The 12,250-nt window shown below is 52.9% G+C and overlaps 5 protein-coding genes across 5 annotated transcripts; 3 read left to right on the top strand and 2 right to left on the bottom strand.

The window, feature by feature from the left end:
* Positions 1-796: 796 nt before the first annotated feature.
* Positions 797-2,292, bottom strand: PG986_000335 (5'-AMP-activated protein kinase subunit gamma; the record flags this gene model as incomplete). The annotated part of the gene is made up of 4 exons (XM_066836557.1): positions 797-1,461; positions 1,532-1,681; positions 1,755-1,878; positions 2,074-2,292. The coding sequence occupies 4 exons, from the start codon at positions 2,290-2,292 to the stop codon at positions 797-799; spliced, it is 1,158 nt and encodes a 385-aa protein (XP_066705450.1).
* Positions 2,293-5,413: 3,121 nt separating this feature from the next.
* Positions 5,414-7,347, top strand: PG986_000336 (vacuolar protein 8; the record flags this gene model as incomplete). The annotated part of the gene is made up of 6 exons (XM_066836558.1): positions 5,414-5,491; positions 5,551-5,671; positions 5,729-5,842; positions 5,901-6,146; positions 6,216-6,965; positions 7,013-7,347. The coding sequence occupies 6 exons, from the start codon at positions 5,414-5,416 to the stop codon at positions 7,345-7,347; spliced, it is 1,644 nt and encodes a 547-aa protein (XP_066705451.1).
* A 584-nt stretch (positions 7,348-7,931) lies between these two features.
* On the bottom strand, positions 7,932-8,517 carry PG986_000337 (uncharacterized protein; the record flags this gene model as incomplete). The annotated part of the gene is made up of 2 exons (XM_066836559.1): positions 7,932-8,120; positions 8,185-8,517. The coding sequence occupies 2 exons, from the start codon at positions 8,515-8,517 to the stop codon at positions 7,932-7,934; spliced, it is 522 nt and encodes a 173-aa protein (XP_066705452.1).
* Positions 8,518-8,886: 369 nt separating this feature from the next.
* PG986_000338 (translation initiation factor) lies at positions 8,887-9,726 on the top strand (the record flags this gene model as incomplete). The annotated part of the gene is made up of 1 exon (XM_066836560.1): positions 8,887-9,726. One exon carries the CDS (start codon positions 8,887-8,889, stop codon positions 9,724-9,726), a length of 840 nt encoding a protein of 279 aa, XP_066705453.1.
* Positions 9,727-10,825: 1,099 nt separating this feature from the next.
* Positions 10,826-11,946, top strand: PG986_000339 (uncharacterized protein; the record flags this gene model as incomplete). The annotated part of the gene is made up of 3 exons (XM_066836561.1): positions 10,826-10,919; positions 10,984-11,751; positions 11,807-11,946. 3 exons carry the CDS (start codon positions 10,826-10,828, stop codon positions 11,944-11,946), a joined length of 1,002 nt encoding a protein of 333 aa, XP_066705454.1.
* Positions 11,947-12,250: the final 304 nt, after the last annotated feature.

A 12,250-nucleotide genomic window follows, 5' to 3' on the forward strand; every position in this document is an offset into this window, starting at 1 on the left:
TGCCTGTAAGACTGCATTGGAGCGTTCTTGGGGTGGGTAGGATGGAGTAAAATGTGTTTATTTAGGTCGACATCTGTGTTCTGGAGGCCAAGAAATAGGAACAAGCAGCATGCAAACAGAGTGCATTAATCTTGTCTCATGTTTGGGGGGAGGGCTCGTCAAAGAAACCTTGGTTTCGCTCCTTCCGCTGCAGAATCCGTATTTTGTCTTTCGCCCCAATATGGCATGTGTGCCTTCCGTTGCAGGTAGATGGATCAGGTGTGTTGGCCTGAGAAAAATGAAGGCTCCTTTGCCACATTCGATTAGTACCTATATGAGAAGGTACACACGCCTGTGTAAGTAGGTGTAGATATGGAATATGAAGATGGTTGAAATTTCCAATGAAAATATCAATACGTACCTAGAAGCCCATTTCCGCTTTGGATATTGGTGCGACGTGAAGCCAGGTTCCAAACTGGATGACAAAGCCAGAGCACTACACCATGAAAAGAACATAGGTATAGCTATTATTACTGTGAAATCCGGGCGATCTTCACATTCTATACTGCTTGAGGGGCCAAGCGTCAGTCGCCCCTATCTGGAGGGCGACAATAACATCGCAAAAAGAAAAAAAGAAAAAAAAAAAAAAACATGAAACTGACAGAATGTCTATAAGCAAGCAGATGAATTCCCAACTGAGATCCTGGTATTTCCCTTTCTCGTCGGAACACGCCTTACGCCATTGCAATGCCTCCTAGCCTGCCCATTTCCCTCTCGATAAAACATGACAACCGTGGTGCAGCCTGTATATTGGCTCCTATGTTTGTGGGAAATAATCCCCCTCCTCGCCGTGGAACAAGACATACTTTAAGATATCAGAAAGAGACAAGATACCTTTCAGATGCCAATCGTCGTCAATGACCACCAGCCTATGCACCCGAGACTGGCGTACTGTCTGAAAGATAGAGTCGAGTCGATCGTCCTCTTGACATGTGTAGATGCCAGGGAAGTCTTCGGGCCGCTGCGCCAGGGCCTCGCCAACCGTCGACTTGAGTTCTTCGTATGCGCCACCCTTAATACAGGGAATGACATCGACTGCCTCAAACACATTCAGCACCACATTGTTCTTGTCAATGACAGGCACAGCAGAGATGTTCCGAACCACCATGGAGTTGATTACGTCGAGTACCGAATCCGTCATTTTGCACGTCGCAAGGTCCGTGTAGGTTCCCAGGTTGATTTCCCGAATCGTCTTCTTCATAAGAGAGGTGTGTTGCTCGGTGTTGACCGCAATGAACTTTAGGATTCGGTACTGCGTTATCACGCTCACCACCGTTTCGCGTCCAGTTTCGTCATCGACATCGACCAGTGGTATGCGTCTTGCTCGACTCCTTAGCATGCGACTGCAAGCCTCGTACAGTGGGCGTCCCGGGTGGACCGAGACGGTCTCGAGTGTCTGGACGTTGATCGCTTTCTCGATGTCTACACAATGACCCATATGTTAGCTTTCCATGACACCTCTTGCGCCTCGTTGTTTGTGGACGGATCGTACCTCGAAGGCTACTAAGCCGGAACTTCTCGACATTATCGATCTGTTCCGGGAACTGATTGTAGTATTGGATCACGTTGATGAAATCCGTGCTGGTGAGCAGCCCAGCAAAACGCCCGTTATGCGAATCCCAAAGGGGCGCCGACACGATGTCTGTAAACGTCCAGTCAGCAATCACGTTGCTGCCACACCAATGTTATCTTTCGCATTTGGCGGGAAGGCGTACTGTTCTGAATCAGGATGTTCAAACTCTTCCGGATCAGCAGATCATTGTCTAACACGATCAAGCGGAATGAAAGGGGCAGGACATCGTAGCTAGTCCGTATCCGAAGGAAGTCGCGCACGCCTTGCTAAATCACGACAGTCACCGTTAGCATCTGCTGACTCCCATGGTGTTACAAGACAAAGTAACCTCAAGCCATGGCATCGGCTAGTCAGGGTCTTCCAGGCGTCTCTAGCTACGCCGACAGCCGCGACAGCAATGGCTAGCAAGGGATACATGGAGAGAGAGAGAGAGGAAGATAGAGATGCGAATACGAGCTTACCAGGCCCTGCAGCTGTTCCTCATCGATGGGACTCATTGGCGTCGGTTCGAACGAGACTGTCTTTTGGGATTTGGGTCTGAGATAACTGCTGGGCTGGACGACACGGAAGGGAAGCTGGAACTCGTGACCGGCTGAAGGGCGCCGTAAACTTTGACTCGGCATGGCGGGGTCATGCTCTCGCCCATCGGCAGCCGCCTTTGTGGCCGTGACCTCATCCATGGCTGGCTGACACCCGACTTTAGCCCTTGGGTAGGTAGTGCCCGGGAGTGGTCGAAGGGGGGTTGTGGCTTGATAAAACGGGCGAAATGGTCTCGAAGGTGCAAGCAGAAGCATGAACCTGCCTGTCGCTCTTGTTTTTAACGTCGACTAGATTACGAATCTAGAAAGTTATTGAGACGGGCGTACGTCGCGAAGAGAGGTCGTTTCTTCCCAACGCCGATCTTGGTGGGCTTGATTGCGCTTGATTTGATAAGACCTGAACACTGGAGCACTTGGGCCGGCCGGGGGTTAGGAGGGTTAGGAGGGGCTTATTAGCTGGGGCCCCTACGTCCCTACCGCTCTCTATGGACAGATCTACTTGCTCTCCCCATCAAGTCCATGTCGCCGCAGACTCCCATCTCATAAATGTTATCCTCGTCCCCGCCCGCATCCGGTATTTTTAGACTACGCATCCATCGCAGTGCTTTTTTATACCATATGTGTATACTTTATGTGCGCCTGTATACGCTGCCCGGCTTCCTGAGAAGGCAACTGACCGCCCACCAGCCAGCTAGGAATCTCGGAGCCTTCAGGCGACAGTGCTCGAACCGTTCACCGCCCAGCTCATGACTTATATTATCACCCCCCATGGCTGACTTGGTCACCAAAGATGCTTGTGCAAGTATATATGGACAGTACCACTTCTACCCGCGGCTACATAGCGACTTCTGTTCCGTGCTCCAAATGAAAGCTTTTCAGAAGCTGGAGATCCCTCCTCGAGTGACGGGCTTGGGTTGTGCCGATGTCGATCACTACCACGTATTGCATATGCTGCATTGGCCCGTATTGGCTGCTTGCTGCAAGAACAATGCGGCGAGAGCACCTAGTCTTCTAGATTGAGACTTGACCACCGCGTTGATCTATCATAGAGACTAATCATAATGAGCACCAGGACATCCATCGCCAGAAAGAGGGCTCAGCCAATATCCAGGACGGTTCCCTGATTGCAATATAGGCGGCCGTCGTACCGCTCAGTGGAACACGAGTTGATGGGACACCAACCACCACGGCGCATGTGTCATGGTTTATATGTTTGCCTTGTCGTCGCCGTCGTACTGCGCTTGCCACAGGTACCTGGAAGCCAGGGGTCCTATTTGATTACCCGTTCCGCATGCACCTTAGTCTCGTTCTCGGCCTTTCGGTGAGAGAATGGTTGCGCAGTCTTATTGATACTAACAAATTCTGTCATCTGATAGAGAAAGTGGTGTGAAGTCGCGTAAGTAGTTGCCAAAGAAGGAGGGTACGTAGGCAAAGAGAAAGGGTGACACCAATCCACTGTTGGGAATTAGGTAGACGCTGACGAACTCGGCCACGGGAACATGGACGGGAAGCTCCTTAATCAGGGGTGTAGGGGGTAGTCAAGGAGTAGGTAGGATATAAGTAGGTAGGGTCGTGACGATGAGCTTATCACAAGTATACCTGCCTAGCCAGACTCCGTAGACCGCTTGGGTATACTAAATCTTTCAGACATGGCTTGCTTCACTCACCACTAGAAGATGACGCTCGGGTTTAGACTGCTGTTTGTTGTACCGGATAAAGCATGCTCGTAATCAACCCTGCCACATGCAGGTGTATGTCTCAGGCCGCGGTTCTGCGCGGGGAGCTTGAAATCGGTCATGACAGCCATGTTGTATTGATATTACCAACTACTCTATCTATTAGTTCCGCGCGCAGATGATGTTGATAGGCACGCTGCAAACATTACCTTCAATATTACCTAATTTGTTTCAAGACCGAACGCCATGTACTGTATCATCACTCCAGACATACATCTTTAGCCAGGGCGGGCTTCAAGGCTTAAGCAGCTATGATGTATGCAGGAAGGGACCGTTGCACTTCGGTAGGGTATATATCTCTACTTACCTGGAATTCTACTACGTACAAGCGTGGCATGGAACCTTCGGTGCAGATCGCGCCTCTCAATGGCTGGGCGACTTGCGTCACCCACCAGGCGAAGAGTGCGGTCTGCAATCCGATCTTCGTCGCCTGCTGCAGATAGGCACCGGTTCATGTACGGGTAGCCAAAAAGTTTTTTTTGTTAGGTCTCATGCAGTCGGGACCTACATCTGATACATACATACAGGCTGACACTGCGGTCGGCACACTGCCTGTAACCATGGCTACAAAAGTGCTCACATAAATCACAATGCGTCCTGCTCCTGCTCCTGCTCCTGATGTTTGCGCCCAACTTGTTGTCCCCCATTGATGCTTGGATGATGCTAGTCCATGGCAATCTTAAGAAGATAAGCCATACAACCTTGTGGTTGAAAACGCACGATTCTCGACGAGCTTGACCCCCCAAAATTACAGCACGTATGCAGAGGGTCCTGAGCTGTGCTACATCATACTCAAAGCAGTAATGCCCCACTGAGCCAGCTGTACCGAGTGCCCACCCGCCCACTATCTTCCCTATGCGGCCAGTGTTAGTGGTTGAGTTAGCAACGGGACGAGCAGCTGGGCAGCTTCCACCTCCAGTACCTCGATCTGGAATTGGTCGTGCTCCCCGACTGGTCACTGGCGGCCCCCATCTCGTGCATCCCATCCCATCCCAGCACTGACAGCACTGGGAAGGCACGCGCGCTTGTTTGTTTTATCAATACTTTCGCCTTTAACCGCCAAAGCAACAACGCCGAGTCCTGCGTCCCTCGTTTATCTTGTCCTCATCACCACCACCACCACCTCCGCACAAAACATCGGCGGGAGCTTTGGGAAAGGACAAGACATCCGACCACCGCCGAACCTTCGCACCTTCTTCCTTTCCCCGAGCGACCACAGGCCCTCCAACCACCCTGCCTGCCGTCCTCAGTGACCGCTTGGGCCTTTAGGCGGGCCCCCCAACAGCGGCCAAAACACAGTCATCCCTCTGCTTAAACCAGAGCTCTGAACTTCACAACCGGCTCTGCTCATCACGATAGCAACAAAATGGGGGCTGCGTGCAGCTCTTGCTGCGGAGGTCGCAGAGGCGATCAGCTTTATGTGAGCTATTTACCCCAACCCGCCATCCCCTTGCCTCCCTGGGGAGGAGAGGAAGCACCAGGCCTCAGAGCAGTCACCGCATCGTCATACAACAGCTCGGCTAACAATGTTCTTATTGCAGGAGCCTTTACTTCAGGAAGCCGAACGTGAGGCAGTGGCTGACCTGCTCCAATATCTCGAAAACGTACGTGCACCGCACACCGATACGATGATTTCATTATGATACTAAAGCCTCACACATAGCGCGGCGAGACCGACTTCTTCTCCGGCGAACCTCTCCGAGCCTTGAGCACCCTCGTCTTTTCCGACAACATAGACCTACAGCGCAGCGCCAGCTTGACATTTGCTGAAATCACGGAGCGAGGTACACTAAGCTGCCATACACTGGAATCTATCCACTGGAGCTAACCGTGTGCTTCAGATGTTCGAGAGGTCGATCGGGATACACTTGAGCCCATCCTCTTCCTCCTGCAGAGCCCCGACATCGAGGTTCAACGAGCAGCGAGTGCAGCACTGGGGAACCTAGCCGTCAATAGTAGGTCACCAGCTGGAATTACCGATGATGATATAACGTTATCTAACCGTCCTTACAGCCGAGAATAAGGTCCTGATTGTTCAGCTTGGTGGACTGACCCCTCTCATCCGCCAAATGCTATCGCCCAACGTGGAGGTCCAATGCAATGCTGTTGGTTGCATCACCAACCTCGCTACGCACGAGGACAACAAGGCAAAGATTGCGCGATCGGGTGCGCTGGGCCCTCTCACACGCCTGGCCAAGTCTCGAGACATGAGGGTGCAACGGAATGCGACGGGCGCCCTCTTGAACATGACACATTCTGGTTAGATATCCTCTGCATTCACTGCAACCTCCTATCCCACCTCAAGTTGCCGTAGCTAACCTTCAGCAGACGAAAATCGGCAGCAGCTGGTAAGCGCCGGTGCCATACCCGTGCTCGTGCAGCTCCTCTCGTCTCCCGATGTTGATGTCCAGTACTACTGCACAACCGCTCTCAGTAACATCGCCGTTGACTCCAACAACCGCCGCAAGCTGGCTCAGTCCGAGACTAAACTTGTCCAGTCTCTTGTGAACCTGATGGACTCGTCATCCCCCAAGGTTCAGTGCCAGGCTGCTTTGGCACTGCGGAATCTGGCGTCGGACGAAAAGTACCAGCTTGATATTGTCCGGGCCCAAGGATTAAACCCTCTCCTCCGTCTTTTGCAATCATCTTATCTGCCGCTCATACTATCGGCGGTTGCTTGTATACGAAACATTTCGATCCACCCGATGAACGAGTCGCCTATCATAGAGGCGGGCTTCTTGAAACCTTTGGTGGATCTTTTGGGCTCGACAGACAACGAGGAGATCCAGTGTCATGCTATATCAACGCTTCGCAACCTCGCAGCAAGCTCCGACCGCAACAAGGCCCTCGTTCTGGAAGCTGGAGCGGTTCAAAAATGCAAGCAGTTGGTTTTGGATGTTCCCGTTACTGTGCAATCGGAGATGACGGCGGCGATTGCTGTGTTGGCTCTGTCTGATGACCTCAAGACTCATCTCCTGAATCTTGGGGTCTTCGATGTGCTCATCCCGTTGACGCACTCGCCAAGTATCGAGGTGCAGGGCAACAGTGCTGCTGCTCTAGGAAATCTGTCATCCAAAGGTACGTCCCGTGATACTCGCCAACTAACGCAAAGCTAACTTGACCAGTTGGCGACTATTCCATCTTTATCCAGGACTGGGCAGAACCCAACGGCGGTATTCATGGTTACCTCAGTCGATTCCTGGCCAGCGGAGACGCCACGTTCCAACACATTGCCATCTGGACGCTTCTCCAACTACTCGAGTCCGAGGACAAGACCCTGATTGGCCAAATTGGAAAATCCGACGAGATCGTCGACATGATCAAGCAAATTGCCGAGCGACAGATCGAATCGGAGGCCGACGCTGTTGACGACGACGACGAAGGCGAGGTTGTCAACCTCGCCCAGCGATGCCTGGAATTATTGGGCCAGAGCATGTCGAAGGCGCATATCGAGGGCTGAAAGCCGACTTGACCGGGCTAGTCATTGATTGGCCCCTTTTTACCACCCATTTCCAAGCCTCTAGGGCGCCCTTCTGGGCTTAAGCATCCGTGTGGGCATTGGGTTTTGGCCAGGCGTTCGAGGCGTACATTATATACAGCGGCATTCATATCGGGGTCTTGTTGTTGATTCTACATTGTTTCTATACTCGGGTGCATATCCCCACTGGCCGTCGTTCAGGAAGGGGACGGCGTATTTTTGTGGAATTGGTATGCTATCCAGTGCTTGCACCGGGCAGCTCCCGAGCCCGGTGAGGTTTCTTTTGTACTACCATTCCGGTGGCATAGTCCTATAAAAAACTTGTTTCGTTCAGCAGTGTACGTCGATTCACCATTGAGGATGGGGCTCTGGAGGGATTTCTGGAAGTTTCGAGAGTGAGAGCAATAGCCGTTCTGTGTAATTACATACCTAGTTTGCGTCTGAAGAGATATCCATTTTGCACAGCTCAAATCCGCACATTGCTATTCTTATGTGAAAACCAATAGTGCAAGATCAATCTCGAACACGAATGTAGTAGTGTCATTTCATATAGAATGAGCCTAGGTTCAGGACGACTCTTCTATTGCTAAGCCGTTTGGTACGGGCTCAAACCACCTCCAAGGCTTCCAGCCGACCAACTGACCCTTAGCAATAGCTTTGCCTTTGATGAGGGCCAAGGGCAAAGGTCCATAATCGCGGCTGTCTCTCGACCACGGCATGTTGTCCCCCACAATATAGCAGTGGCCCTTTGGCACCTGTCATATGCGGTGTCAATAAACAGGTATCAGACAGCGGAGATGTGCAACCGGCACTACTGACCTGGATCATCCGGTCACTGGTGGCGCCCGGGCTGTTCATCAGGACGTAGTCGCCCGGCATGCCGATGACCCGCTTCACGCCGTCCTCGTCGGGCGAGACGGGGATGTGGTAGCTGACGCAGTCGCCGACGCGCACGTCACGCCCCCGGCGGTGGTGCTTGTCGAAAATGATGATGTCGCCGTCGACGAGGAAGGTCGGCAGCATCGAGGGGCCGAAGCCCCAGCCGAAGCTGTACTGGTGGTTGAAGACGTAGTGCGCCAGGGCGCACGTCTGGAACGAGTGCACGAGGATGCGCCAGGGGTGGCCGAGGAAGTAGTTTCCCACACGTGCCATCTATGGGTTTTGTATTGGGAGAAAAGAGGGGGCTTGGTTAGACGATTACGGACCTGTAACTATTGTTTTTGCTGGGGAATCTGAGAGGATATGAGAGAGTCGTATGGATGTTTTAGTAAGTGGTTTGGATGTTAGATACTATTCAAATGATTTCAGTCTGATGCTAATTGCGGATATCAACTCGAGGGACGGTACATTATGGCAAGTATCGTAGCTCGTAGCTAAGCTCCACAGCAGTCTCTGATTGGCTGTACGATTGAGAAACGTCAAAACCATTAATCCAGTCTCGTCAGTCAATTGAAGAGTGCCATTCCCACAGCTTCAGCCGACAAGTAAACTACACAAGCGCCCACGGAAAGCCCCCCAAAGATGCAGCACACGCGGTGCGTCTTTTCCCCCGCGAGGGCTTTGCAAAACGTCTTCCTCTCACATCTCGACCTCTCGGCCCGGCGAAACATGGCGACGGCACCGTCCTCAATCAGCAGGCCTGCGGCGGCATTCCTGGGCCCGCGTCGTCTCTTCAGCACAAATGGCGGCGTCCGCCTGAAGCAATTCGGACGAAGGCCATACAAGAACAACAATAAAAATGACGACAGCTCGACCGCGAAGCCCATTTCCCGCTTCCCGACCGACAATGCGATCCCCTACAAGTTCGTCAAGGTCGCCGACGAGACGGGCGCCTTGTCCAAGCCGCAGCGCACGTCGGACGTGCTCGCGACGCTGGACCGCCAGAAGTACTCGCTGGTGATGGTGGCGCCGCCGCCGGAGCCGAAAGAAGACGAGCTGGAGGAGGGGGAGGAAGACGTCGACGAGAACCTGTCGTTCCAGGACATGCCGCTCGCGGAGCCCGAGGCGGCCATCTGCCGCCTCATCGACAAGTACGCGTACGCCAAGGTGGCCGAGGAGAAGGAAAAAGAGGCCCGCCGCAAGAAGCTCAACACCAAGGAGCTCGAGCTCAACTGGGCCATCGCGGCGCACGACCTGAGCCACAAGATCGGGCAGCTTGAGGCGTTCCTGTCCAAGGGCAAGACGGTCGAGGTCATGTTGGCGAAGAGGCGGGGAGGGCGCGTCGCCACCAGGGAAGAGGGGGAGGCTCTGATCGAGAGGCTCGAGGAGGCGGCGACGGGCGTGCGTGCGGTTGTTGCGAAGCGCGAGGGCGAGTTCCCCGGCATGGTGAAGCTCAAGTTCGAGGGGCGCAAGAAGGCCTAAGGGTATCTTGGCGCCTACTCACGTACCTGCATGTTCTTTGCGTGCAGTACATTGCGGTGACCTGTACAAGAACCAGGATGCATCGCATTGAGGCGTGCAGTTTGGTTGTAGACTAGATCTAGACATGTACAAAATTCGGTGGCCTCTGCCGAGTTTCAATATGTACAAATACTGCATCACGCGTAGAAGAGACTCGGTAAAGGTTGAAAACCACGGTGTTTGATCTAAGACTGTGTTGGGCGTGTTTTTGGACATTACCTATTATATCAAGCGGTTGCTCTCACCTTCTATCTTTCACTACATCCGCTCAGTCCATTAGCAAGAAGCTCTTCTCTAGCAACACTTCAGTAAAGTCCCCTATGCCTACACGTAGTTTCTGAGTGATTGATATGAACTCATTGATGCCATTCTTGGTATTTCTTGATGTGTGCTTGTCCCCAGAAAAGCCTTCCTTCGTGGTTACTTTGGCCTTCCCGGAATGGTTTTCAGATATGATCTCATACCTCAAGTCTCTCAACTGCGATGAGACACCAACCCACATATATCACCGCAATTCACCAGCATCTAAGCTATCGCCTCTTGATGGTCCTAAAGTAAGAGTCTTACACCCAGAAAGGCTGCCAAGGAGCTGTGGATTTTGTTTGCTGATCAGTTTGTGATGCGACGATATATAAAAGCTCTTGGTCGCTCGAGGGAGTTCAAACTGAGTTTGTCTTGCGATGAGGTCCATCCAATCTGGTCTGCCCTGTCCCACCTCTACCACAAACCCCAGATTAGCGGATCCTGCGCGGAAGGCAGTGAGCTCATAGGGGACCTTGCCGAAACTTAGTGGCCAATTACAGCAGCAGGCCCAGGTCCGGATCCCTGTGAAGAAAAAAAGTTCCCATAAGTCGATCAATTAAACCAACCTTGGATATCTCTGTTCACTGGGCATACTTAAACACACCCTCGGTAGCATTCACTGACATTGTGTTTTTTTCATTACCAACTCATTTGGCCATTTGAACAAGACTTAGTCGTATAGTCCAAGGATCTTTCTGATCATCTAAGTCGGATTTCCCAAAAACTACCTACATACATCAATCGATAGCGAGCAGCAATGGCGGCCCCCATCACAGAAGAGACCCTGAAGGTCAGCTATGAGCAGTTGACCGATCTCGAGAAGGAGTTCGAGGAGAATGAAGTCGAAATCAGTACGTCACCCCAACCTCGTCAAATTGACAATGGCATGAGCCCTCGCGCTGACTTTGCATTCAGTCCGCCACCAAGTCGCGCTGAACAAGCCTCTGTATGAGAAGCGGGCGAAGATCCTATCCCAGCTGAACGGCTTCTGGGCGCTCGTGCTCGAGCAGGCCCCGCCGGAAGTGGACCAGTACATCCAGCCGAGCGACTCGGCAGTGCTGCTGTCGTCGCTCAAGGACCTGACGGTCTCGCACTTTGAGATTGAGAACGGCGGCAAGGGCGACCCCCGCAGCATCTCCATCAAGCTCGAGTTCAACGAGAATGACTACTTCGAGGACGCCGTCCTGGAGAAGAAGTTCTGGTACCGCCGCGCCAAGAGCGGCTGGGCGGGCCTCGTGAGCGAGCCCGTCCCCATCAAGTGGAAAAAGCCCGGCAAGGACCTCACCCAGGGCCTGCTCGACCTCGTGGTCAAGGTCTGGGAGGAGGACAAGAAGCGCGGCCCCGGTAAGGGACCCATCACCAAGGCCAAGGACTACACGCCTGCGCAGAAGGAGCTCAAGAAGAAGATCGAGACGGTCGGCATGGGCGGCGTCAGCTTTTTCGGCTGGTTCGGCTTCCGCGGCTTCCCCATCTCCGAGGAGGAGAGCCGGGCCGCGACCGAGAAGGAGAAGGAGAACCGCCGCCTCCGCGCCGAGGGCAAGCCGGTGCCCGACGATGAGGAAGAGGAGGAGGATGACGAAGATGAGGATGATGACCCTTACGGTCTGGAGATTTTCCCTGATGGCGACGAGCTCGCCATTGCTATCAGCGAGGATCTCTGGCCTAGCGCCATTAAGTACTTCAGTAAGTTTACTTCCACCTTAGGCCCAAGAACTTTCTGCTAACACAGATTGCGCAGCATCCGCCCAAGAGCAGGGCGACATGAGTGACATCGACTTCGAGGATGGCATGGACGAAGGGGATGAAGTCGAAGAGGACGAGGAAGAGGAAGAAGCCGCCGTCAGCAAGGAGCCTCCTGCTAAGAAGCGAAAGGCTTAAATCAAAGCCGGGAGGCACCACAACTGCGAAATAGCAGTCTCCGAAAAAGGATTGTACGAAATTGACATGCCATGATACCCTTCTATCTACTCAAGCTAGAGACACGCGCCACAGAGCTGGCGGGCTTAGCTATACTTAATTGACAGCGGCTCGAGCCCTATCTTATACTACCTTGAAAACAATATCTACAGCACTCGTACCTCTTGAATCAATCCAAGCCAGGTCCTGGGTTCCTCAGGAAGTCGGCAGATCGGCAGTTTCGTTTAGGTGGTGATGACAGTTTCCTTGGCCTTTTCTCCCCCGT

Source organism: Apiospora aurea, assembly GCF_038362705.1.
Source record: "Apiospora aurea strain CBS 24483 chromosome Unknown utg000001l_segment0_segment0, whole genome shotgun sequence".
Classification (NCBI taxonomy): domain Eukaryota; kingdom Fungi; phylum Ascomycota; class Sordariomycetes; order Amphisphaeriales; family Apiosporaceae; genus Apiospora; species Apiospora aurea.